The 25,105-nt window shown below is 39.6% G+C and overlaps 2 protein-coding genes across 3 annotated transcripts; one reads left to right on the top strand and one right to left on the bottom strand.

Annotated features, from left to right (window-relative positions):
- Window positions 1-1,753: 1,753 nt before the first annotated feature.
- LOC134644352 (ankyrin repeat and SOCS box protein 9-like) lies at window positions 1,754-7,968 on the top strand. Its single transcript, XM_063497337.1, has 7 exons — window positions 1,754-2,067; window positions 2,218-2,297; window positions 2,503-2,610; window positions 3,051-3,201; window positions 3,348-3,482; window positions 4,384-4,575; window positions 4,676-7,968. The coding sequence occupies exons 1-7, from the start codon at window positions 1,986-1,988 to the stop codon at window positions 4,864-4,866; spliced, it is 939 nt and encodes a 312-aa protein (XP_063353407.1). The 5' UTR covers window positions 1,754-1,985; the 3' UTR covers window positions 4,867-7,968.
- Window positions 7,969-8,069: 101 nt separating this feature from the next.
- On the bottom strand, window positions 8,070-25,082 carry mospd2 (motile sperm domain containing 2). Of its 2 annotated transcripts, none has more exons than XM_063497335.1 (15): window positions 24,812-25,082; window positions 24,638-24,695; window positions 24,090-24,245; window positions 23,153-23,239; window positions 22,848-23,002; window positions 21,518-21,578; window positions 21,390-21,428; window positions 21,176-21,300; window positions 20,320-20,493; window positions 16,161-16,279; window positions 10,850-10,943; window positions 10,583-10,679; window positions 9,883-10,003; window positions 9,231-9,333; window positions 8,070-8,646 (listed from the first exon to the last, which is right to left on the bottom strand). In XM_063497335.1, exons 1-15 carry the CDS (start codon window positions 24,842-24,844, stop codon window positions 8,479-8,481), a joined length of 1,590 nt encoding a protein of 529 aa, XP_063353405.1. In that variant the 5' UTR covers window positions 24,845-25,082; the 3' UTR covers window positions 8,070-8,478. The 2 variants fall into 2 exon arrangements, with proteins under 2 accessions (XP_063353405.1, XP_063353406.1); XM_063497336.1 differs by having other exon boundaries at window positions 8,070-8,631.
- Between the last annotated feature and the right edge of the window lie 23 nt (window positions 25,083-25,105).

Raw genomic sequence — 25,105 nt, 5'->3', positions numbered from 1 at the left:
ACTGGTGGACATTTGAAGCAGATTTATTTGGAGAACAAAGCATCAAGGGCCTTCATTATTCTGAAATACAGAGAGGGCATTCATTCAGTTTGCAAAGAGCTTTTCTAATCCATATGCACCTTTCCCTGACAAGGCACAAAGTCAATTGTACAGCGAGTGTGTAGCCTGTTGCCAGAGATTAACAGCTCCCATAGGAATACAATTACAGTATTGATTTGCTTAGAACATCTGCTCTCTGTGACTGCCCTCTGCTGGTCTGCATATATTCTTACTGTCGCTCTAAAGAATTCAGCTGATGTAATGTGCAATTCTTACATTATGCAAAATACATTTTAATAAATAATTTAAATGAATTAGCTGCTACCATGATTGATTACAGATTTTATTTTCTGTAATTCACACAGGACACAGACCAGTAATAATTAAGTAACACATTTACTGTGTCCAGGTCTAAACGTATTTACTTTTCAGCTGTAATGTAAATAATATTAGGTAAGAAATTTTAAAAAGAAGGTTGCTTTTGGGTAAGAAAAGGTGTTAAGCAATTTATACATGAACAGTGGAGGCAACTCTAGAATGGAAAATGGACCAGTGGGTGTGCTAAACTAAAGGAAAGGTCAGCAGTACACCAACTCATGTCAAAAAAAGTTCAGTTTTGCCAAGTCAAAGGTTCTAATACACGAGGTCTGAACCATTAAAACATCAACAACCAACATTCAGCTGAGGAATGAAATCCTTAGCAGGAAAGTCTGTGTGTGTATTATATTTTGAGCTTCTCTCCATGTGACTTCCTTCCTCTGAAACTGTTGGCCATCCCCACAAATAAAAATGAGATTGCAGAGTGTATGAAAGTCTTTGGTACCATTTTGCTGCTTTCCTTTGCTCTCTGTGTCTCATGTCACATGTGCAATGACTGTAATTATTTCGTAAAAATACTATATGGAATAAAAAAAACTGTGTCACAGGGTGAAGTTGTAAAGACTGATGGCCACAGGTAGGAATGATTTCCTGTGATGTTATGTGGTAAACAAACCAGGACAACATCCTCCTTTCTAACACCACCATCAAAACATTACTGGGCTTTGTGGATCAGTTTGTTGAGTCTGTCTGATGCTTGTTACTCTCAGTCTGCTGCCCCAGCATACCACAGCGTAGCGGATGGCACTGGTCACCGCAGACTCATAAAGCATCCAGAGCATCATCCCACAAATATCAAAGGACCTCAGTCACCTCAGAAAATCCAATAATATACCATGACATGAAGCGTTATTGCTGAAGCAACTTTCAAAATGATTAGAGCCACTTTTAACAAACCAGTTGCAATAAAGTGAGTGCTTTATGTCAAGTAACAATTTTCAAGAAAATGTAACCAAAGTCATAAAATCTGGGAATAATTTTAAAGGGCTTATTATATCTGATAACTGGAAACAATATACTGCATGGAAATCAAATTCTTTAAATGTAGAAAGTCACTCTTGCCTCCAAGTTTTTAAACCAATGATGCATAATATTTTTCTGAGGGGGGCACAACTTTATAATAAACACCGAATATTAATTTCCCTTTATTAAAGTTGAAGGGGGGATGGGGAGGAGATCTAGCGTTTTAAATCTCCACCCCATCCCCCCCTTCAATGCCGCCCATGTTTCCTGCTGGAGAGGATGGGTGTGGAGGTACAGTGTCATATTACACACAAACTACAGACCTGCTCAACAGGCGTCTTTCTCTCGTTTTCTGCACCTCCATTGGCTGAGACTAAACTGCTACTTGAAACTAGCCTGCTTCCTGAATGGCAAACACTTTGTGTGACAGGAAATAACACTGACAGAGCCAAGGTCAGTCACATATCTACTGAAAAAATCAAAACAAAACAAATGAGGACAAAATATATTTAACTCCTAGTTAGACACAGTTCAGTTTAGGTTCCAAAGGCTGTGGCGAAAGACAACCGGGCCACAGAGGAGCTTTTGAACCCACACTGTGAGTTATGTCTGCTGGACAGAAAAACACTCCGCGAGACCCTACATGTCAAAGTGGAACTGTTTTTTTCTCAAACCCTTTGATGAGTGGTGAGTAGTAGCTGGCAGTGCAAGCTCACACTGCAGCTGGGCTCTATTTACTGCTTTATGCAGAGACTTTCATCCGGTCTTCTAATGTATTCATGTACCTATGCAGGTAGGTTTCTAAGTTAAGTAACTATTTTATTTGTCTGCACAAAGATGTTGAATCAGACTGGTCTCCAATTCACGAAGCAGCCTTTAACGGACGTCTCCTCACCCTGCAAAAGCTCATTGATCAGGTACAGTTTAACTGAATATTGTAAGTTGTGCTAAAAGAAAAAAAAAGTTGCCTTCATAATATTGGATGTTAAATAACCATGTGTTTCTCACTATGATGTGAAACCTTTAATAAGGCGACTGTGTCCTCATATGGCAGCTTGCTTTCCAAAAGTTGCCATGTGCATCTACCTCAATGACTCTAAATGTGCTGTGTTTTGTTCACAGGGTGCATGTGTAAATCTGAACACTCTGGATATGGTCTCACCCCTTCATGGGGCGTGTACACAAGGTCACACGGCTTGTGCCAAGCTTCTGATGGAAAACGGTGCAAATGTCAGTAAAGCATCATCATCATGTGGTGTTGGTTTATTTGTGGTTTTTGGCTGAATTCATGAGAATCTCAAATTTAAGACGGTATGTTGTCAGTTTTTGCTTGAAAGAGACTCACAGTTCATTCCCATAACAACCATGTCAATTATTGCCAATATTAACTTATTGATGGGAGACTGCAGTAAGAATTTAACCGAATACACAGCCACAGTCGTGCATGGACAATAACAAACATCAGCTGATATAAAGCCAAATTTGTCCAACCACCATTTTTAGAATGAGAATCAGAGTCAGAAATTTGTAATAATCCCTGAAGAAATGATGTAGTCACAGTCCTTCTAAGACAGTAAGAATAAGTAACTAAACAAACCAAAACATGTGTAAATATTTTCAGAGATTTTTTGATTCATTGTTAACCTTATTGCTATATCACCATGCATCAGGTAAACAGCTCAACTGTGGATGGAAAAACTGCCCTGACAGAAGCATGTGCTCAGGGGCACGTGACCTGTGTATCGCTGCTTCTTCAACATGGAGCTGCTTCCCTGGGTACCAGCCAGTCCAGTTCTCCAATTCACATAGCTGCAACAAAAGGTTCGAGGTCAGACTCAGATATGTGAAAAATCTATCCTGGCAGAAGTGCCAAAATCTCTTGGATGGCAGGCAAAAGCCGATTTTTACAGCAGAGCCTTTCAAGAACATTTCTTATCATTGTGGTGATTTTTGTTTCCTCTCCCTAGGTCATCCTCAGTGCATTGAACCTCTTGTTCAGTACGGAGCAGATGTGGATCAGCATGTTGACAAGTTAGGAACCCCTCTCCAGATTGCCTGCTCCAATCAGCATCTGAGCACCGTGAGGAAACTATTGCAGCTGGGTAAGAAAGCTTCTCATTTGAACTTTTATTGCTCAAAGAATATCCATTCTTCCAATATCTTATCAATTGGTGGAAGACTTTGAGACCTTTTCAATGGCAAAAAGAGAGTGGTGCTCCATTGTGCGATATTCAGAGTGTAAGTCTAGTGTTCAATATTTTATTGAGAGAAGCGTACACAAAGCTTGCGTATAAAACCCTTTGCGGCTGCAGACAGAGCTGTGGAAAATTTGATAAACCCGTACACATAACATCACATGAGCCAGCATTAGTAGGGGTTGTAGATTGGGTTTATAGAGCAGATAATTAATTATCTTATTAGACCTGTTTGGTGGAGGTTAGCTGCAGGGGCTACTTTAGAAACTCTTGTAATATCATAAACATAACACACAATAGCAGTACAGGTAATGTAGAGGCTGGATTTTAATAACAAGAAAGGTATATAACACGGAAATATGTGCCATGCTATGGTGCTGCGCAAAGGTTTCAGGCACTAAAGTGAAGATGTCTTGCAAAAATATCATCAGTACTTCAAACCTCAGTGTGCGGTAAACAAACCCAAATCATGTCAATATTTCATGTACCAACATGGCTTTTAAGACAGTAGATCTACTCTGTATATTTGCATGTACTTTCACAAGCTACCTTGCATGTTGCGCCAAGAAACCACAGTCCTCTTGTGGTTTCAGGTTTTGTGTTTTTTCGTGTAATCCCAGACTTGGAGACGAAATAGCATCTTTTGCAGGACTCCTTGTCCTTATTCTTGTAAATTAAAATACAGCAGTTTTTTTCCTGACTTGGGTTGTTCAACTGTTCTAACAAAGAAAAGCTTTACCTGAACCACAACAAAAGCTTTATTTCATTTAATGTGGGGACGTCCTATTTGGCCTTTTCTTTTCTTCAGGTGCAAATGTGAACAGCAGTGTGTCTGGGGACTCGCCTCTGCACATCGCCGCCCGTCAGTCCAGCCCTGAGTTGACATCCGTCCTGCTTGAACATGGGGCGGATCTCTTCCTTAGGAACTCAGAGGGCAGACAGCCACTGGACCTCGCTCCGCCCAACAGCCTGACAGAGAGACTTCTGAAACAAGCAGGAGGTAGTCGAGACTTTGCACTCAAGACTTTGCACTGGCCTGGTGGCGCAGCAAGAAGCTAACCATCTATAATGGCTCATGCTTCTCCCCTGAGTGTCCCCAGGAGTGTCTCTTCTAATGCAGCTGTGCCGACTACACATCAGGAAAGCTGTGGGCAACAAGAGGCTGGGTGCGATTTGTGACCTTCAGTTACCCACAGAACTGATAGAGTATCTGCTCTACCGATCAGACCCAAGGGGAGATCTTAATGCGCTGAAATTCCTCAACCCTGCAACCTCAGATTTTGAGTCTTAAAAGTTTTTGGTCAATAGGGGGCAGACTTGTATAATCTTACATGGTGGCAACAACGTCCGCGCTCCTGGTTGATGATGAACCACAATGTCGGAATTAGTTTCAGTGAAAGATATCCTATATCTTTGTTGCTTCCCTCAGGAAGGGAGGCTGGTTGGGAAAGACATCAATTAGTCTTGATGTTTAATACAGGTGGATGATGTGGCCGTACCCTTTAAGCTTTAAATGCGCACAAGCTACCAGACGTTAGGCTACTAAAAAAAAAAACCTTCTTTTTTTTACTCCTTTAAGTTTTTGTTCATAGATATTTTATGTTTCGCTTAAAAATGTGTTGCTCTTAATAGTAAGGGAAATAAAAACGCACTACTGAATGCAATGATTCCTGTTCATACCTTTTTTATTACTCAAGTTTAAGACAAATATTCTAGTGTTAAGATATCTTACTAATGACTTACTGAAAAGCTGTTGCACTCTTAAAGAGTATATTTGAACAGAAAAACAACATAATTAGAAGCACAATGGATAAAACTAAAATACCTGAGCCCAGAAAAAAGTGAACTTCCTGTATTTATCATGTGAATTAATCTTATGTCATCATTTCAGTAAAACCTATTTTTACATAAACACAAGCAATACTCTTCTGTGTACCTGACTAAAAAACTGGGCTTTTTTATAGATGCTATAGTGAAAATGCAAGATTCAGTTTTTCTTGTGTTGCTCTATGAGGGAACAAGAGCATCAAGACAGAACAACACTGTACACAATACAATGACTTTTTCTTAAAGGTCACCACTTATGGCTATTCCCTTAAGATGCAATGAGTAGAGGCAGTGGAGGTAGACGAGTTTAAATACCTGGGGTCAACCTTTCAAAATAACCGACAGTGCACAAGAGTGGTGAAAAAGAGACTGCAGGGAGGGTGGAGTGGGTGGAGACGAGTGTCAAGGGAGATTTGTGACAGAAAGGTAGCAGCAAGAATGAAAGTGAACATTTACAAGATGGTAGTGAGACCTGCTATGATGTATGGTTTGGAGATGGTGGTGCTGACAAAAAGACAGGAGGTAGCAGAGCTGAAGATTTTGATTGGGAGTAACCCGGAGGGACAAGGTTAGAAATTATTATATCAAAGGAACAGCTCAGTTTGGAATTAGACAGGAGGGGAAATAGATATACTGGACAAAGGGTGCTGAAGATGGAGCTGGAAGGCAGGAGGAAAAAAAACAGCATAAAGAAGATTCATAGATGTGGTGAGAGACGACATGCAGAGTTGGTGTGACGGGGGAAGATAGGGTGAGATGGAGGCAAATGACCTGCTGTGGAGACCCCTAAAGGGAGGAACTGGAAGACGGGAAAAAAGAAGATGAACTTATATCCATTCCCCAAATCCAGTATTGACAATATGCTGGCTGGTTTCACAGTAAACATTTGTTCCACTGCAGAAACATCAATAGTTTTATTCAAGAATGTCCTATAACCAGGAACTTTGAGCAAGGCATCACTTTGTAATGCTTAGTCCTAGCAGCCTGTAAGCTTGTCAACAACCTACCAAGTAAGCACTCACTGACCCTTGACCCATATTTTAATCAATACATACAACAGAACAGGAGCCAGAGCAGAAAAGAGGCTTATACTAGAAGTAAAAAGCAAGAAATGACTAAAGCAGACAATATGACTGGGATATGGATGCATTTTATGCATCTATCATTTTTATTGGAAATGAGTAATGCCACTGTATCAAAATCATTGATTTCAACAGGTCATTTAGAGATGATGAAGGAGCAGAATGTGCTGCTCCTTCACCTCTGGACATCAACATGATTTTATTCAATTCACCCACAGCCTTCTTGTTGAATGCAGCACTCATTAACTCCCCATTGATCCCTCTGTCCCAATACGGCGCCCGAACTAAATCGTCACCCCCTCAAACACTGCATTAGCGCCTGGGGCCAGGAACACACACACACGCACGCACACCGAGTTTCGATTTAACTGATCTTTAATGTGAAATCAATGCTACGGAGGAGTTTCTGTCTTCTGCAGCTGCTGGAAGAAAAGACGTACAATATCCACAGCTTGCAATTAGTGATATCTCGAAAATCAGGTGAGGCAAGTCTGTCTGGGAATCACCGTCATATGATCACTTGAATAATTTCCCACTCCAGTCATCCTGGCTTTTTTTTGGACTCTCTGCTGTTCTTCTGAAATATTTCCGAGTTCAGTCATGTGCTGCATGGCACTCAGATGCACTCCAAAAATCAACCAAGCTGTGTGATACCAAAGCTTTTACTTTTTCCCCCTCTAGAGGCACGCACTCCATTAACCTCTATCCAATTTTTTAAAGTGCATTGGCACTTTTTACCCAAATAGTGCAGAATGCACTTCCTAGCAGGGATGCAAGTTTTACATCCAATGCACATTCGCTTAAAGCTATCCTATACCTTTTGGAAAGCGCATACACGAAGCTTTCACGTAAAGAAAGACAGCATATTTAGAGTTACCTCTAAAATATTAAAAGCTAGAGATGACAAAACACGATGCCATGTGCAGGGAAACAAAATAAATAAATAAATATTTTTTGGCATGTGAAAGCTGCCCAGTGTTCATAATGAAAGCAGGATTAGTTTACTCATTAATGCATGAAGAATTCTAATCACCCCTAAAATGTAAGCAGCTACCACTGACTGTGAACAAACTGCAAGTTGTTAAAGCCAGGCAGCTCTTATGTGCACACATCTAATAACCAAACCGCGATCACTCCTCGCGCCGCGGCTCACATCCTGATTGCTCCGAGCTGGATCTTGTTATAGATATCAGCGCTTCCCACTAAGCTACAAGTGGGTTGTGCCGTGTCCTTGCACTCGCCAGTAATTGCTTTGGTAATTTTAGTTTAGTTCAGTGTTGGGGTAATTAAAACAAATTGAGGAGATAGTGTAGACAGAGATCTCTTGTGGCTCCTTGCTCGGAGTGTGGAGAAGTTTAGTGAGGTCATATGTTGCGATGTTTTCAATTAGGCACCTCTGTACTAATGAGGGTTTATTAAGGAGCTTGAATATTTATGCAAAACAAGGCTGCTAAGTGGCTGAAACATCTATATTTGGTCAAATGCTGGCGTATTTAACTCCACAAGTTCATTTTTTTTCTCTTATTTTTACCTGAACTGATCACAAAGACAAAAGCCTTTTGATGTCAAATGAAATTAGATAAGGTGACCGACCAAAGGTGTTTATTTTGTTTATATTTATATCATGTAAAAAATTATACAACATGTTTGAAAAAATAACTAATATTTTCTACATATTGTGACTGTTGCAATTAATTTTAGTAAATTACATTTTTCCATGAGCAATATTAAAAAGCAAAAACAAAAAAACACCAAGGAATTGATGTCACATCATTGAATCTGACTGTGTCAGAAAAAGAGAATCTCTCTTCATTTAGTTTTACTCCACAACAACTCACATGTCCTAAAGTCAGCCCTGCTGACTCTCCATGATAGCAGCTTGTGGAAAGGGCGGGAAAACATCAGATGACCGCCAATCAGGAAGGTCAAACGCGGCCCCGCTGGAACTGTGTATCCGGAATTTACAGAAACAGCTGAGAGAATGCCGTTGCACATCAAGATGGCCGCTGAGCTGTTCCCAGCAGGTGGAGACACAGCAGATTTAGCATCACGAGGACTACCACCAACACAATGAGAACCTTCTGCAACCACAGGGTGTTGTTCAGCTTCTGCTCCAGCTGTGAGGTGCAGGCTGCGACTCGCATTAGCTGGTGAGACAAAAACTGATTAGAAGCACAAACGAGGTCATTCAAAGTGTTTTTCAAACAGGTCGTGGAAACCTGTGTGCAGGGAAAACAGGAACAGTTAACTGTTATGGTAAGAACCTCTCTTTGCTGACAGAAACATTTTAGAAAATGAAGTCAGCATGTTCTCCATGTGTCTGCGTGGGGATTCCAACTTCCTCCCATAGTCCAAGAACATGCATGTTAGTTAAGGGGTGATTCTAAATTTGCCGTAGGTTTGTGTGATGAACTGGAGACCTGTACTGGATTTGTCCAACTTTTTCGCCCTACTCCAGTCTGTGAGCTGAACTGAATAAATGGATGGATGGATGAGTGTCTGTTGCTTAAGTGGTGTACACACAGGTAATCATGTGGCAACCAGAGACCAAGAAATGCCAACAAAATACGGGCACTGTTAGCAAACTAACAGTTAACTGTTGACACGTTAAACTTGAAAGATACTGTTGATTGCCATCTGACAGGGATGTATATTCATTAGATGGTTACCAATGGAACCAGAGTCTGAAAAGTCTAAAAACTGACCAAGATTTCTGTATTTATTTATTTTTTACACCAAAACTCACCGCTATATTTAACTCCTGCTGCTCGCTTGGCATTGTCTCCATTGGGTTGTCCTTAAAAGGTTTAATTGCTGGTTTAGCACTCTCCAGAACATGACAGCGCAATCTGTAGGAAAGACATAATCTAATTAGCGTAGGATATCAGGAGGATGCAATCATTGGTCCACAGGAGTACTGTGTAGCAGAAACATAGTCCATCTTCATTTATTTCCATCATTTTGGAGGACAGTTAGCAGCAGTAATCCTTTTTCTGTGCTATACCCTTTTTGAGCTCGGCACAGTGGCACACAAAATAGTTTTCAACTTAGCTGGCCTTACAGCTCAAAGCTGATATCCAGCTGCAGTGTAAGTAGGTGGAGTTCGACTTCCTCCACCTTTGGGATAGGATCCACTTTAGGGAAGCAGCTGAATGATATTGAGGCTGTTAGATTAGCAAACTGGCAAGTGAAACAGCTGGTAGGGAAAATGAGACAGGAAGGGCTGGGACTAGCAGGTTAGTCGTGATAACTAGAAAAAAAGAAGTCAGACAAGGATTTCTTGTTTCTCTCAGGTGAATTAAACGAGCACAGGATCTAAAGTAAGCTGCCAACTATACTTGGGAGGCATGCCAAAGTAAAAGCTTGGCATTACGTGTGGCTAACACTTCACTGCAGACCTGTGTTCCATGATTTTGGTTTTCGGTACTTCTTTCCAGAACTGTGAAAGATCTTGTGATCCAGCATTTTCCATCTCTGCAGCCATAATCAGAAACCTGTCCTGTGGGGAGGCCTGAGAACCTGCATAAAATCAGCCAGAGAAAAACAAAAAAACAAAAACATTAATGTAAGCACAACTTACCGAGCTGTTGAAAACTGAATAATTAGATTTTTGTTTCAGAAAATGCAAAAGAATAATTTAAATTGCTCTTAAAATCAACAACAAAACTAGTGCAGCTGACTGATTTGGTTCAGACACAGAAACAGAAGGACTATGTTCACAGAAGTCAGTGTTAGATGTGACAGTTTTGGGGAGAAGAAAAAAACCCCCCACCACAGCATAAAAGCTAGGAAAAAAAGTAACCCAAAATAAGCTGCACTGGTTCCTCTGAGCGAGCTATGTTCAGCACATCATAACCTACAGCTGACATTTCGGTGCTTGAAGGGCACAAGCTGTTTCAACTCACGCAGCACTGTCAGTTGTCTGATGGTTTGTTTTGTAGAGATGATTCTTTTATCAGTCTTGAAATATGCATGTCAGGCAGGAGAAAGTGGCTGCCTGCACTTTAGGAAGGTAATACACTGAACCTCTTGATTATTCTGAGGTTCAGCATTTAGAAACATCTGCTGTGAGAAGAGTGCAGAGCTTAAGTGCAATACCTCCATGTAGTGACACCACTATGTCTACTGAAGCTCCTGGCTCACAGCAGCTGCTGCTCGGCTTCACTCTATACTTGTCGGGCGCCGTGGTCCGCACCTGTGAAGACGTTAGAGGAATATTTAACAATGTTTTTTTTTCTGTCTCCTCAATTTATTGAATACATAAATGCAATAGTTAGTCTGTGAACTGTGAGATCAAAGAGAACTGGTGCACGAATTAACTGTAGCAAGTGCCACACACTTGAATGTGAACGCTTTCAGACTCACCTTAAAGGCCACCTGATTTTTGACCACATTGTTCAGGATAATTAAGCTTTTCTTTTCAGTCTCTCCAGAACCAAAGCTGAGCTCCTCTGCAGGGCTGAAGAGAGAGATAAAGAGCAAAAAAACCTCAGTGTGTAGCAGGAACTACATTAGACTGCTACATAGGTGGAAACCAGAGACACAATTTTATTCTTTTTTATTAAAAATGTATGACAATTCTGACAATGGAAACCTCTAACAAATTACTTTTTCCAGGATTTTATTTAACTGAATGAAGAATCTGCTTCTTTAATTCACCGTAATTAATTGTTAACAATTTTATCATTGAATTAAAAGAGGAAACATAATAACAGAACACTGTGGTACTGAACGAGCATGGTACATCTAAATCAACTTTTACTTGTTTACTGTCCTCTTTAGCCAACCTAAACAAGTTATGTTACGGGCGCTCTGCTACAGCCCCTTTGAAAGTTTTATGACTTGTTCAACAAGCTTAGCTGCAGGGAAAAACCCAGCTGTTTTGTAAGTTATAAGGAGGAGACTTCAGCATGGATTGTTTTTCCAAAGTCTGTTGTGTAGCAGAATATCAAGCTGCCCACTATCATTAGAACACTGATGTTACTGCTACAAGAAAATATATTTAAAATAAAGCAATCTAACTTGGTATCGAGAATCAAGCTGTCCATCTTACTAGAGGGAGACCTCCTGATATTATGACTTGGATTAAAAAATATGAAATAAAATGAATCCCTTCTAGCATTTGATTTAGAGAGATTTGTATAATGTTGCAAAGGAAGGAACGAGCCAAAGGAAACCTATAAGGGGTCACGTATGCTTTGCTTGTAGTTAGCTCACACAGTCTAACTTGGTGATATATATACATGCAGCATGCGATTTGATGAATTTGGCCTTGGTGCACATTGCATACTTATTACAGCGGGATCATATTATCTGCTATACATGTATAAAGCTTCTCAATGATGCAGCTTGGCTGTTTTATGAACTAAGACCGCTAAGAACAAAGATTTTTTTCCCCCTTTTTTTACTTTTCCATGTCCCTTATGGTAGGGAAAAAGGAAAAAAGAAAGAGAAAAAAAAGAGTAAAGCATGCTTGATCTCAAAGTGAGTCTTTGGGCTCTGCAAACCTCTGGCAAACACAAGATCAAAGACCCCTACTCTCTCCTAAAGCCCCCAGTCTCGAATGAAGGCTAACACAACTCCCAAACATAATTGCATTTAAGGCTCATTTTAATCTGTTTATCAGTATAATTCACAGCCCAGAGCTGTCAAAATCCTCACATCAAAGCTTTAGCTTTGTAAACACAGAAATCAACAGACATTATTCATGAAAATGAAGAGTACATGAAGAGTACACGTTATATACGCAAAATATTTACCCACGAAACAACCAGATCATTATGGGATTGTTGTACTCCTTACTGAAATGCACCTCTTCTGAACTCAGCAATCCATTTGCAATTTAATGAAGGTTCAATTAAAATATATGTTCTGTTTGACAATGTGTAGGAGGGGGACTAGCACACCTTTCTTCAAGATAATTGATCATTTTCCAGTGTTTCTTACTAATTAGCATAACACCAATTCATCTCTAGTCAATGAGCAATTGACTGTCAGCATCCTTAATTCCTGCCTCTGTTTGAACAGATCAATTGAGCTATAAAAGGTACAAAACATCAATAATGACTTCAGATACAGTTAATCTTTTTGCATATGGCTCTTCAATACATAATACACAGACCTGCGAGTCAACAGGTTATGCCTAGTTACACGTATATTACAGCAAATCCTCCTTGATGTTCAGATTTTCCTGTCCTAGTTGGATGTAACTAATAAGCTGGTACACTTATTTAAACAGGGAAGGATGTAAGGGTCCTGAACAAGCTTTGGCATGTCTTACCCAAAGGGAATTGGCAGAAATATTGGAAACATGGGACAGACTCATAGATGAACCGATGGAAACTGTGTTGGACATCAAACCAGTCACCCTTTGGTGACCAGATAACATTTCTGGCTTTAGGTCTCCCAAACACAATAGAGTTGTAATTGCAGAACAAAGAAGCTGGCTGGTCTGTGTATTCAACCCAGGTCCACATCAGCTAGACTGATGCGTTCACAGTCAACCTTTGCTGTTTGCAGTTAAAACTGATTCTGGCATGTTTGCCCGGTTGGTGCAGTTTTTTTTCAGGCTGCAGGGAAAAAGGCCAAGCAAATTCTGAAGCAGCTTAAACAACTAGGCTGGGTGCACCTGCAGAGAAGCAAAGTACGCTAGGTGCAGATCAGACCCCAAGAATGTTTCAGGTGTTTGTTTAGGGTGAGGTTCATTTCTAAAGCTAGTATATTTTTAGTTTAGCTTGTGTGAAACTGCAATTGAATCGTGGTCCAGAGTAAACAAATAGAATTAATATTGGTACAGTAAATAATATTGGTATACTCTGGTGTGGTATGGAGTTTGTGATAGCAGAGGTGGGAATTTAGCATGATTTACAAAATTACCAAAAATATATCTAGTATTAACAAAGGGAAAGAATCTGCAAAAGTAATACCGTAGTTTTCGGGTCATAAGCCGCTACTTTTTTCCCACACTGTGAACACTGCGGCTTATACTGACGTGCGGCTAATGCATATTTTTTTTCATGCGGCCAAAAACATTTTGCCTGGTAACAGTAGACCAATAAAATTGATAAGTAGTATATATACGATATATATTTTTACCGGTTGTTAAGAGACGTTGTAATGTTGTTTGTGCACTGTTCCGTAAAAAAACCATAAGCAAAGTAATTTGTGTGTTACCGATACGTACGTATACTTAAAGGTAGCCGTGTTACAGGCGCTGTTTGAGGAAAAAAAGCATTTGCAGTATGTATTTTTGTATGTTAACGTTTATGTTACCTTACAGATTAAATTAAACGTTAAAAATCCTGACGTGTAATATTTCTGTGTAGATATCTCATATTACAAGTGAAACGCATACGGCTTAAAATCCGGTGCGGCCTGTACAAGTACAAAATTGATTTTCTTTCTAAAATTAGAGCATGCGGCTTTTAATCAGGTGCGCTCTGTAGTCCGGGAATTACTGTATATGTATATATAGTCCTGATCAAGTTTAAGACCACTTGAAAAATGGCAAAAAATGCTATTTTGCATGGTTGGATCCGAACAAGGTTCCAAGTAGAGCTTCAACATGCAACCAGAAGAAATAGGAGTGAGACAAAACATTTTTTGAGCATGCAATTTATTGAAAACAACACTTAAGTTTAGGACCACATGCCTTTAAAGGGCCAAACCTGTGCAAAAATGTGGATTCATTGTCATTTTCTGTCGGGTAGTCACACTGTCATGACGTTCTGATGGCAAAAGCAAAAACACGTTCCCTTTTTGAACAGGTCGGGCTGCTGAACTGCATAAGCACGGTCTCTCGCAGTGCGCCATCGCTGCTGAGGTGGGACGCAGTAAGACAGTCATTTGGAATTTCTTTAATGATCCTGAGGGTTATGGAACAAAAAAGTCAGGTGGAAGACCCCAAAAAATTTTCACTAGGACTGAGCCGGAGGATCCAATTGGCTGTCCGTCAAGACACTGGATGATCCCCGACCCAAAATAAGGTTGTTACTGGTTCCGACTGGAGCCCCATAACCATCAGACGGCATCCGAGACTGAAGGGCTTCAAAAACAAAAAACATCTTCAAAGGCCTCATCTCCTTGAACACCACAGAACTAACTGTCTGGACTTTGCAAGAGAGTACCAAACACGGGACATTGAAAGGTGGAAGAAAGTTTTATTCTCTGATGAGACAATAATTTACCTTGATGGTCCTGATGGCTTCCAACGTTACTGAGCAGCAGTTACTGATCAGCAGATCCCACCTGAGATGTTTTCTGCGTTCCACAGTGGAGGGGGCGCCATAATGGTCAGGGGTGCCTTTCCTTCAGTTGAGTTCAATAGAGCTTCAGGAGGTGCAGGGGTGTCAAACGGCCGCTGGCTATGTACAGATGTTACAGAGAGCATCCCTCTTGACTGAGGGCCCTCATCTGTGTGGTAACAAATGGGTTTTTCAACAGGACAACACTGTTGTTGCATGTTGAAGCTCTACTTGGAACCTTGTTAAGATCCAACCATGCAAAATATGATTTCTTGCCATTTTTCAAGTGGTCTTAAACTTTTTATCAGGACTGTATTTATGCAGAAATGTTAACCATGGAAACAGGAATGCCTATTAGCACATGAATGTGGGGATGCTCCATTGCTTGACAGTATCCTACTCAGTGAAATTTAGTAGTTCATTAAGTCCATTTTAAAAGTAGCTGACAGTGGAATTCCCATAGTAGTACCCCCTCCAAGACATAATACCAATAATTATGGTATTATTCTTCAAAAGAAGAGAAAAAAGGAAGCGCTGCAGGGCTCTAAAGGCCTGTCTGACAGGTGATCTTCATTAGGGCACCAAAGAAAGGAGGAGCTCATTTTTTAATAAAAATATTATAACAAGTTTATTCTATATAAGGATGGAACAACGTCAAAACTCTAAATCTTCATCATTTAGTACTATGTTAGGTTTTTCCCATAAGCTTTGTGTGATACATTCAGTAAATGTAAACACATAAAAAGCATTACAGTGCTGCATGACCCGATGGCTGTTCGCCGAATATGATCTCGCCATGTAGTCCACAACACTGATGATGCAGAGTGACATTCAAAAAGCTTTCCAACCCATCAGTTACTTGTCAGTCTGCATGACTTCATGGTTACTCCCTTAAGGTGTGTTTGCAAAAAGCTAGTTTGAACATGAAATGAACTACAACTAAATGGCTGCAATTGTTCTGTCATTACTATTACACTGCTCAACAAGCACTTTGCTACTGGGATTCTGTTACCTGTATTTTAACAAATTTTACTTGGTGATTCCTAATCTCAAAACAGGTGCTATATTGCCACTGAAAATGCACTTTCTACATATTCATCTCGACTTTTTTTCTACCAAATTTGGCTTTGAGCGTGTGAAAACGTTTTGGACAAACAATATCATGGAAAACTGAATACAAGCATGATGGGTGACTTCTGTTGGTTCTTTGCACAGAGAGACGGACGTGCAGTAAAAGCACAAAAGCCAAGTGACTGTTCATAAGGGGTCGTCTGATTGTTGGGGTTTTATCTCACTTGTTGTAGGGTCTTGAACAGTGTAGTATTAGAATATGAAGGGAATACACCACAGATGTCACCTGCTTGTGACAAAGTTTTGGGAACTCCTAAATTTAGGTGTCCAAACTAATGCAAATATGATGAGCTATAACCTACCTAACATCTAACAGAGAACCTTTGAAGGTGGTCAGCGGCTTCCTGGCACCTTTGGTCCTGGCGCTTGCATCTCCTTTATCATTGTCCTCTGACCTCAAACTTTGTTCCAGAAAATTTACCTGAAAGAACAAAAAGCATTTGATTAGAAAGACACACAATTTTTGTCATGTGACCATTATCTGGTTTTTCCCCTAAAAATGAAATGTGTGACCTTTGGCATTCATGCAGAGAAAGCCATCATTGGATTCATGTACTGGCACTGATGAATAGCTTTTTTGAAATGCTGGATGATCAAAATCTTTCTCAGATAGCGCAACTTAATATAATTTTGCATGGGAAATTCCCATGATGATCCCTGACCGTTGTTCCACTTGGCCTCCAGAGGGAACACACAACCACAATTAGCATGTCCATGAAGATGAGGAACCAAAAGTGATCCACAAACTTGTGACTTGTGACTTGTGACAAAACAAAACAAACGAAAGTAACTGAGGAGTCACAAGATGACTCATATACAGCTCATAACGTCAGCAAATTGTTTAAACTTCGACCCAAATTATTCACACAAATCTCAAGACCACACACCAGCTGACTGGATAGAAGTTTCAAAATGGTTGCATAAATGGTAGTTATTTTAAAGTAGGTCAGTTTGGGAAATGGGTGCTTCATGGTGTGTAAAACAGTTTATGCAGCAAGCACAGCAGGTGAGGAATTGAGGAGGGAAAGGAAGGTGGGCAGGGGCAAAAAGAGCAGACTCTACACGTGACAGTATTTTCTGTGACTCAGAGAGGAAGGGAGCTTAATTTAATGGCTGACCATCATGCAACCGCCAGAATGAAGACATCAACCGCTGATGAAATGTCTCAATTTATTTATCCATTTAAAGAGCAAGCTTAACAAAATGAAATGCGAGTAGAAAAATGTAAAACATAATCAAGTTTGAATTAAAAAGTGAAATGGTTTACTGTCTCATACAGATAGTGTTTAACAGTTATTTTAGTGATAATATCATTGGCATTATTTCTACTAGAGCCATACTCCTCATACAAAATGTCATTACTTGTTAAAAAGAAACAAAAAGTAATTAAGTTTGAAAATTACATTTAAAAGGAATACACTGCCATAGCTGGGTACAAGGAATTAAACTAAAATTACAGAAATATGTGATTTCTACACATTTTGTAAGGCACAGAAGGGACTGACAAATATAATAAAGTAAGAGCTGATCGGAGTGTTTTTTGGTGAAACAGTTCATATCAAGGCACAAAATAAGATTCTCTGTGTGATTAGCAATTTTAAATAACAGACTTAAAAAGAGATAGTGTTAGAGGACAAGACACAGACGGCTTTTGTGAAAAGCTGCCTCAAAGGCAGGCAGGATTAAAGATTTAGTGCTATGGGTTAATAAGTTGGTCTACTGTAATATAACAGTAATTACCTTAGCAGTTTTTTAAACTGAGAAGATACAAATAATGTGAAACTGCTAATGGGCAGCAGTGAGTGTGCTACACTTTCTCCCACAGCTAATTAAACTGTGAAATGAGTGTCCCACTTGGTTCGGCGTTTACAGGACATAGTGCAAATGATAAGCTTCTCATTATTAAGCTGACATGCCTTGATAACAAGGTCAGAAATGTTGTGCTTTCAGACGGAGGGTCAAATCGAAATGTAAGGTCCAGGACAGGTCAAGGGATGAACATGTCCAGGGGTGGTGATGACATCAGGAGACTGTGAGGGAGGTGCACTCACAATAATTCGACCCACGTGAGTACACCTGCCTTTCCAGCCTGCAGAAATCTTCCGGACATTGAGCTCCTTGTGTAGGCGAAATCCTACACTTCCTTACCACATCCAGCCCTTGTTTCAAAACAGAGAGAAACTCAATTAGCTTTCTGAGGCCAAAAAGTTGTGCTAGTGATTACTGGTATCCAGAAGAATGCAGGTTGAGGTGCATGGTGCTGATGGAGGAACAGTCTTGTATAGTGAGACAAGATGGTTGAGGAGCAGAAACGTCTACACAAGCACTGAGGAATGCGCTCAGACGGGCTTGAAATTCCAAGAGTGTCCTACTGTAAAAACAGTGATTCACTCATAGTACGGACTACTAGAAATCAGGTGTAGCAGAATTGAAAACATGATGAACCCTGCTGAGCAACCTGTTGATACACAAGCTCTCATCTTAACATTGTCCACTTCTGATCCCATTCAAGTGCTTTGCTTTTTGTTCTATTGTGCTTCCTTTATCTACCCAATTTGGTCTTTTTCCAACAGGATAATAAAGTAACACAAAAATAAGTGCTAAGTGGTTATTATGCAGGTGCTGTGGATAATATGCAAACCTTGAATAAAGACGCCCGAGGCTCAAAAGGGAGCGATGGTAAATAACGTCTGCAGACTTAATTTCTAATGGGTATGCAACCTTAGGCGAGTGTCAAAATTATGCTTAATAACAGCTTACATGAATTTTTAATTACCATTACAACAAATTACCTGTCAAAGTGGAACCACTACTCTCTCACCCTGAATATTCACAACACCTAAGAGGCCATATTCAGATATTTCCTCCGTGTGTGTAAAGTGTCATCTCAGAGTGATTGTGTAACTTTACTTTGTCAGGCAAGCCTCAAAAATATCTTCAACTTTTCCACAGAGCCGATGCAAATGTTTTGATATGAAACCGGCCACCTCAGAGGCCTGCAGTACAATACCAACGTTTGGGAAATAACATTACGCAATTCATGGGATCTGTGCACGTTTTGATGATGTTATGTGGGGCAAGTTTAGGCATCTCTAACCAAAACAATGGCTGAGAGTTTGAGGTGATCTCACTTGTTACACTAAGGACATTAAAAAGCATCAAACTTGTGACTGGAAATGACTGTCTGATGTGCATATCCCAACTCTGAAAATCTAAACCAGTGTGGTATTTATTAACAATGGTAGCACTGTGTGTTTTGTGAAATTTAGCAGGCTTGTGGGACTAGCTTTGGGTTAACCTCAGGTTAACATTCATGCAGGTTAACCTCAAGTCGATTACTCCAAGGCTTTAAAATAATAGCTACAGCACCGCATAAAAAACCCAAAGAGAATAACCATAACTGGAAAACAAAACACACTAATACAATGTAAGTGCAACTTTCTTTAACAGGCGCTTTCAGATAATGAGTATATGCTAAAGTAATCCCTTTGATAACATCCCATCTTCTTCCAGCCAGGCACTTTTTGCATGCTGCTCACTTGAAAATAAGCAAGGTTGACTTGGAAGGGTGGACTTAACACTCATTTGCAAAAGGTGCTGTACAAGAGGGAGAGGGAGGTGATGAGGGCTCCAACACATTCAGTCTTTGGGGCATCTCAGCGATGGTGCTCCATCCTGCCAGGGAGAAGGAATCCAGCTCCAGCATGGAGTGGCTTAAGCAACAAACTCAACAATCTTTTAGTTCCTTGTGTGGTTGACAAAGACTGCTGAGTTTGAGTTTCAGTGGTCCATCTGTGATGCAAGAGCTTTGGATATGCCTGCTGCCAATTACATTACGGGTCACCTTCACAGAGGCAATAGGTAGCAGCTTAATGTTTACAAAAATCAGAACCATTACCTGCTGCAAAGGAACCCGATTACATGTTGTTACCTTGTGTGCACTTTAAAGAAACTGAGTGAAAGAAGGCACAGGATGAAATAATCAGTGACCAAACCTCACCTAATCTCCCTAGAAGCAGAATGCTTCACTACCCAAATCTAAAAAATGTTCAGAACTCAGTCTCAGCTGACATCGCATCCGTATTACTGTAGGGGCTATCTTACAATATAAAGCACCTTGAGGCGACTGTTGTTGGGATTTGGCACTGTAAATAAAATTCAATTGAATTGAACTTGAGAGCAGCTACTCTAATAACAACAGAAACACTAATCCTGTCAATTATATTAGCATCAGCATTAAAGATCACATTTATTTATAGGCAATCAGATGCGATCAAACTAACTACACATATACTAAGTGTTGAGTGCCAAAGTACAGACTTACACAACACCCAGGGAGCAGTTTTACTTTATACTGTTGTGTAATCAAATTCTGTACAAAGTTGAAATTATTTTTATCCACTATTTTTTTCCTTTGTTAAAAAAAAATATATTAACAACTAAAATGGAAAGAAAATGTACCTTTTTGGGCTTTACTACAACATCTGAGGTGAAGCTGGACTCAAGGGCATCTTTAACATCCAAGTCACCTTCTTTGCTCTCCCTCTCATCATCACTAACAATGGGCCCGTTGTCACAGATGGGTGTTTGGAAGTCATCGTCAGGAAGAGGTGGGTAACTATACTTGAAGGAATCCTAGAACATAGCCAAATAGGTTAGGTCACCACATGCATGGTTATTAAAGTGTAACGCTTTAAATTAAGACATATCTGTGTTTTTCTAACAGATGAATCAGTAAATATGATTTTGGTTATGTAAAGAAAGAAGCAAAGTAACTAAACTTGTGTTTAATATTTAAAAAAGTTAGATTTCTTCATCACTGGCAAGAAACTACTGCAGATACAGAAAGGAAAAAAAACTTTTAACCCAGCGTTGACCTTAACGCTTCACACTGCATTTGAATCCTAATCTTCTACATCATCGCCCACTTAACATAGTCCACTGTTACTTTCTAAGAGGTCTTTTTAGATTCTATACAAAATGATAGCATTCACCTGATCTGCTCTGAAAAGGACTTGTGACTCATAAAGTTTCCCATCACATGTTAGATTTTCTAAAGCCTAAAATCAGAGCCCAGAGGGGGTAGAAGACTCTAATTCCCTCTCAGACGACTTGAATTACAACCTGCTGAAAGATTATTATGGATTTTCTTTTGCTAAATCACACCCAAACCATGTGGCCTACCCCAGTTTTAATATTTATCACATCTTCATCACACTATAATCCCACTGGAGTATTGACCATTCCATTGCTAATGCATCTTTTGTTAAACTAATTAACGCATAATTTAAAACCATTTTAAAAAGCCATAACATACCGTTCCACCCATGTGAGGTGGCAGGTACTCGGGGCCTATGTATGTGTGGACCTCAGATTTGGATGCAAACCTAAGTTTGCTGATTGCCTCTGGACCCAACCACGACTTCACAATCTTCCACGCAGCTGTAGCAGAGGCAAATGTTTTATTGCTGAGATGTCAGAATCGTAAAAACTAGTAAGGACTGCTTGAAATTTGGAAGCCACAGTCTTACCATTCAGAATCCAAGGCATATCCACTATTATCATTTTGGCTGAAATGATTAAAAAAAAAATAAGGAACAAGTTAGTAAGAATAATGTTTCAAAAGATCCAGATGATTTACATGACTTTTGTAACTTACATAAAAACTTTGGATAATATACTTTGAAGCAATTAATGATGTACTTCACAAACTCCATGTCCTGAAACACAAAGTGGAAGAAAGAAATTTGTAATTAATACCACACAAAAGGCTTAAAAAATAAAATATGCATCAACAAACCCCATTCGCTGGGGAAATTTTTTTTTCCTCTCTTAACAGCCTCTACATCTGAAGCGACCCACTTAATATTATATGGAAATGCATTGCATGCTCCCCTTCTGAGTGATCCCCTGCTCAGCCTCTGTCAACCATTGTCAGAGAAAGTCTTAAGGATGTTTTTTCTACATTTCTGTACGGCAATACTTTTATTTTTTTTCACAAAAATTGAATCTTTTCCATCTCGCTTTTTTATGCCATTTTGCCATTACTTAATGGTAACACGCAGATTTAACCCTCAACTTTTATCATTACACAATGCCTTAATTACACAATCCTGCAATCCTGCTAAAATCAAGTTACGTAAAAAGAGCTCCCAAATGGCTCAGATTACAGTGCATTTTCTCAACATAAATAATAAAAGGGCTTCTGATTAAAGCCCCTTAGACAGGCACAAATTTTAATCTCCAAGTCAAATGTTCGGTCACGCTTTAAACAATTTTAGATAAATATGAAAAATCTTAACCTCACTGTTTTATGATAATTTAAATGATCAGACAAACAGCAAATACGTCAATAGTAATAACCCCTATATCGTGGCTCGGCTTTACAATTGGCTAGAAGCCTCATTGCTATGCAGGAAATTCACTCCCAACCCTTAATGAGATCATACTGGCTAGCTTTGCGCTGGCTCATACTGTGGTTCAACGGGCCTCAATAAAGCTGCTTTCCAAACTGATCATCTAATCTACTCATTTTATACAGGAGCTGCATAGCTATTTATTCTTTTTGCCTTGTTTGTGTTGGTTTATTCATCTTTAATTGAGCAATTTTTCTAGGAGAGAGCCAAGCCAATGAAATAAACTCATTGACAGAGCCCTCCATCAAGGAGCCAATGCCTGTGACACAGCGAGCCTAAGGATTAGACGGCCCACTCGAGTTGACCATCAGGATTTAAAGGTTACTTTAATCTCTAACGTGTAAAGCCATTGAGGAGTATCAGCCCCTGCAAGTCCACAGCTCAAGAAGCAAGAAGTATGAGGAAGGTAAACAACGTTGCAGTGACAGTAACAGGAAAGCAACAGACTTATACCTTAGAGGAAAAGACTGAAAACATAATGTGAGTTTTGAAGACCTGGATTAGACTAGAGCACGAACTGTAAATTATTTAAACACAAAAGACTTCCTCTTAAAAATAACTTTATGGACTTACTACATTGCTGAGGCCAGAGTCCGTCATGTCAAACACAACAGTGAGAGGCATCCCAGGTTCCTTCTTTGCATACCTCTCCAGCCAAAAGGCAATATACTTTTTCTTGTCTATGACAGTCTTTGCATCCTTGACATGCAGCTTTACCTTAAACCAGACTAAAACACAGGAAACAAATTTTAAGTTATCATATTTCATTTGTATTTTTTTTTCTCAAATTGGGATCAAACATTTTTAGTGGGAAAGATAACGTTTCTAACAAATAAAGGCTGAGCTGAAGCATCTCTTTTAATAGAGCAAGTGCATACAGAGTTTGTTGCCCTCTTTGTCGTAGCCATGGAGGTAGACAGCCCCAGTCTCGAACATCCATCTGGGAATAGTGCTCTCATTAATGTCTGAAACACACATGAGGACACTCATTACACTGTTATCCAGTGCTCTCATTCAAAGAATAACAATATGCAACATGACATTTTAGGCAAAGGGAAGAATCTGTCTTGTATCTTTTAGACTACTGCTGCCTTTAATTTCTTTGCTTCAAGGCGCAGAAAATCTTTAATTTGATTATTTTGTGTTACCCTAGTTATTAACAAATAAAACAGCATAAAGTGTAAGAAATATACTGTGCTAAATTTCTGAATTACTGCATGGTCTTTTAGAGAAGGTCACTAATTTGCCACATTTTAAGAGGATTATGAAGTCTTGCTATTAAGGGACCTAGATTCCCAAAAGTAGGTCTTTCTAAAACTCCCAAAATTGATGGAAAATAGCAAATTTTCTGTTAATGGATATAAATTCACCCTCCCCCTTTTTTTTTAAAGGCGAAGTCCTTGAATACCTTGTAGACTTTACTGAAGGAAATTTTCTAAAAACAACTGTTGACAAATAGAATTTGCTATTTAAAAAACAGACAGTTAATCTGAAAAGTTCCTCACAAGAAACAGTGGGGATTGTTCTTGGGTGTGTGGAGAAACGGGTGTTTCCCAAACAATGATGTTCTGTCTGAACTAATGCCAGGGAAGCAGAAAGACAAGCAGCGGTTTGTACTGCAGGCTTATAGACATCTCAAAATGGTAATGTCAATATTTTCACTTTTAGGAAGGGCTTATGATTTTTGGGGCTCAAATGAATATGCATGTAGCACTGGGAATCGAACATTTTCCTAGAATTGAAACTATAAATTGTAAGCATTAACAACAGTGAGGTTACACTGTTATACTGTAGCATATCATATTAGCACCTTACCATTTACCCCATACTCTTTTCTCCAATGAAGACTTTCATCAATCATTTTCAAGGCATCATCAACATTATAGATCCTCCATGTCAGGTAGCCCTCCACCAGACTGTCATCTGTCTGAAGCCTTTCCACGTCCCTGGGGTCATACTTCTCTGTTGAATCTGCAAACATTTACACGCAGACTGAATCACATGACAACTTCAAAATCGGTTTCAATTTCAAAGACTTAAACTTTCCCATTTAAAATTCTCATAGACCCACAATGTCCATATTGTGCCGCAAACTCAAATAAAGCCCCCAGGAGGCCATGGTGTGACGGCTTAGCCTAAAATTAGTCTAAAAACTAAACTGCTACTCGGGGCAGTAAAGAGCTAACGCTTATCTGGGCTCTGGGTATTCGGGTCAACGTTTAAGCAACATGGCGTAAAGTAACAGTTAACTAGTGGACATTTAATGTACAATATTTGAATGTATGCAAGCTAGATGACAGCAACCAAAATGCATTCAAAACTAAGAGATGTTATTGTCAGCTTGCCCGCAATAACTGTGCTACCTTGGAGCAACTCATTGTTGAATCTCTGCCTTGTCTCCTCGATTTTCTTTTCAAGGTCCTGTCAAAACAGAGTTGGTTCAGGTTAGAGTCGTCTTTGGCTTTAATCGTATAGTCATTTATGACAATAAGTGATCAAAAATAAATTAATAAATAAATAACGGTTATCAGCGATACCTGCACTCCTTCGTGTGGCTCAACTTCAGCCATGTTCAGCTGTCCACTGGTCTTTGGCAGTTCCGTGTACTGAAAGCGAGTTAGCTGACTGTTGTTTGTATGAATCAGTGCGAACTAACTGTGAAACTGACGCCCTGTCGTTGCCATGTTGGCTCTACCGGTTTAGCCACACCTCTTCGCGTGGCTGTTTGTTCGTAACCGAGGGAGTGTTGAATTGTGTCTAAGACCCGTTAAAAACCTAACTACTCATACAACAAGTCTGTTTAGATAAATGTTCCAGGTAGCGACATATTT

Source organism: Pelmatolapia mariae, linkage group LG16_19 (assembly GCF_036321145.2).
Source record: "Pelmatolapia mariae isolate MD_Pm_ZW linkage group LG16_19, Pm_UMD_F_2, whole genome shotgun sequence".
In the NCBI taxonomy this organism is placed as follows: domain Eukaryota; kingdom Metazoa; phylum Chordata; class Actinopteri; order Cichliformes; family Cichlidae; genus Pelmatolapia; species Pelmatolapia mariae.
Note: the sequence above shows the minus strand (reverse complement) of the source record. Positions and strands in the feature narration are given on the sequence as shown.

What these genes read in the sequence shown, in the direction of transcription:
- LOC134644352 (XM_063497337.1), top strand. Translation starts at nt 1,986, where the DNA reads ATGTCTGCTGGACAGAAAAACACTCCGCGAGACCCTACATGTCAAAGT. An exon ending in TGCAAAAGCTCATTGATCAG is followed by an intron (nt 2,298 to 2,502) that starts GTACAGTTTAAC and finishes TTTTGTTCACAG; the next exon opens with GGTGCATGTGTAAATCTGAA. An exon ending in TGATGGAAAACGGTGCAAAT is followed by an intron (nt 2,611 to 3,050) that starts GTCAGTAAAGCA and finishes ACCATGCATCAG; the next exon opens with GTAAACAGCTCAACTGTGGA.
- mospd2 (XM_063497335.1), bottom strand. Translation starts at nt 24,844, where the DNA reads ATGGCTGAAGTTGAGCCACACGAAGGAGTGCAG. An exon ending in CAAAGAGGGCAACAAACTCT is followed by an intron (nt 23,003 to 23,152) that starts GTATGCACTTGC and finishes CCTGTGTTTTAG; the next exon opens with TCTGGTTTAAGGTAAAGCTG. An exon ending in ACTCTGGCCTCAGCAATGTA is followed by an intron (nt 21,579 to 22,847) that starts GTAAGTCCATAA and finishes TTTGTGTTTCAG; the next exon opens with GACATGGAGTTTGTGAAGTA.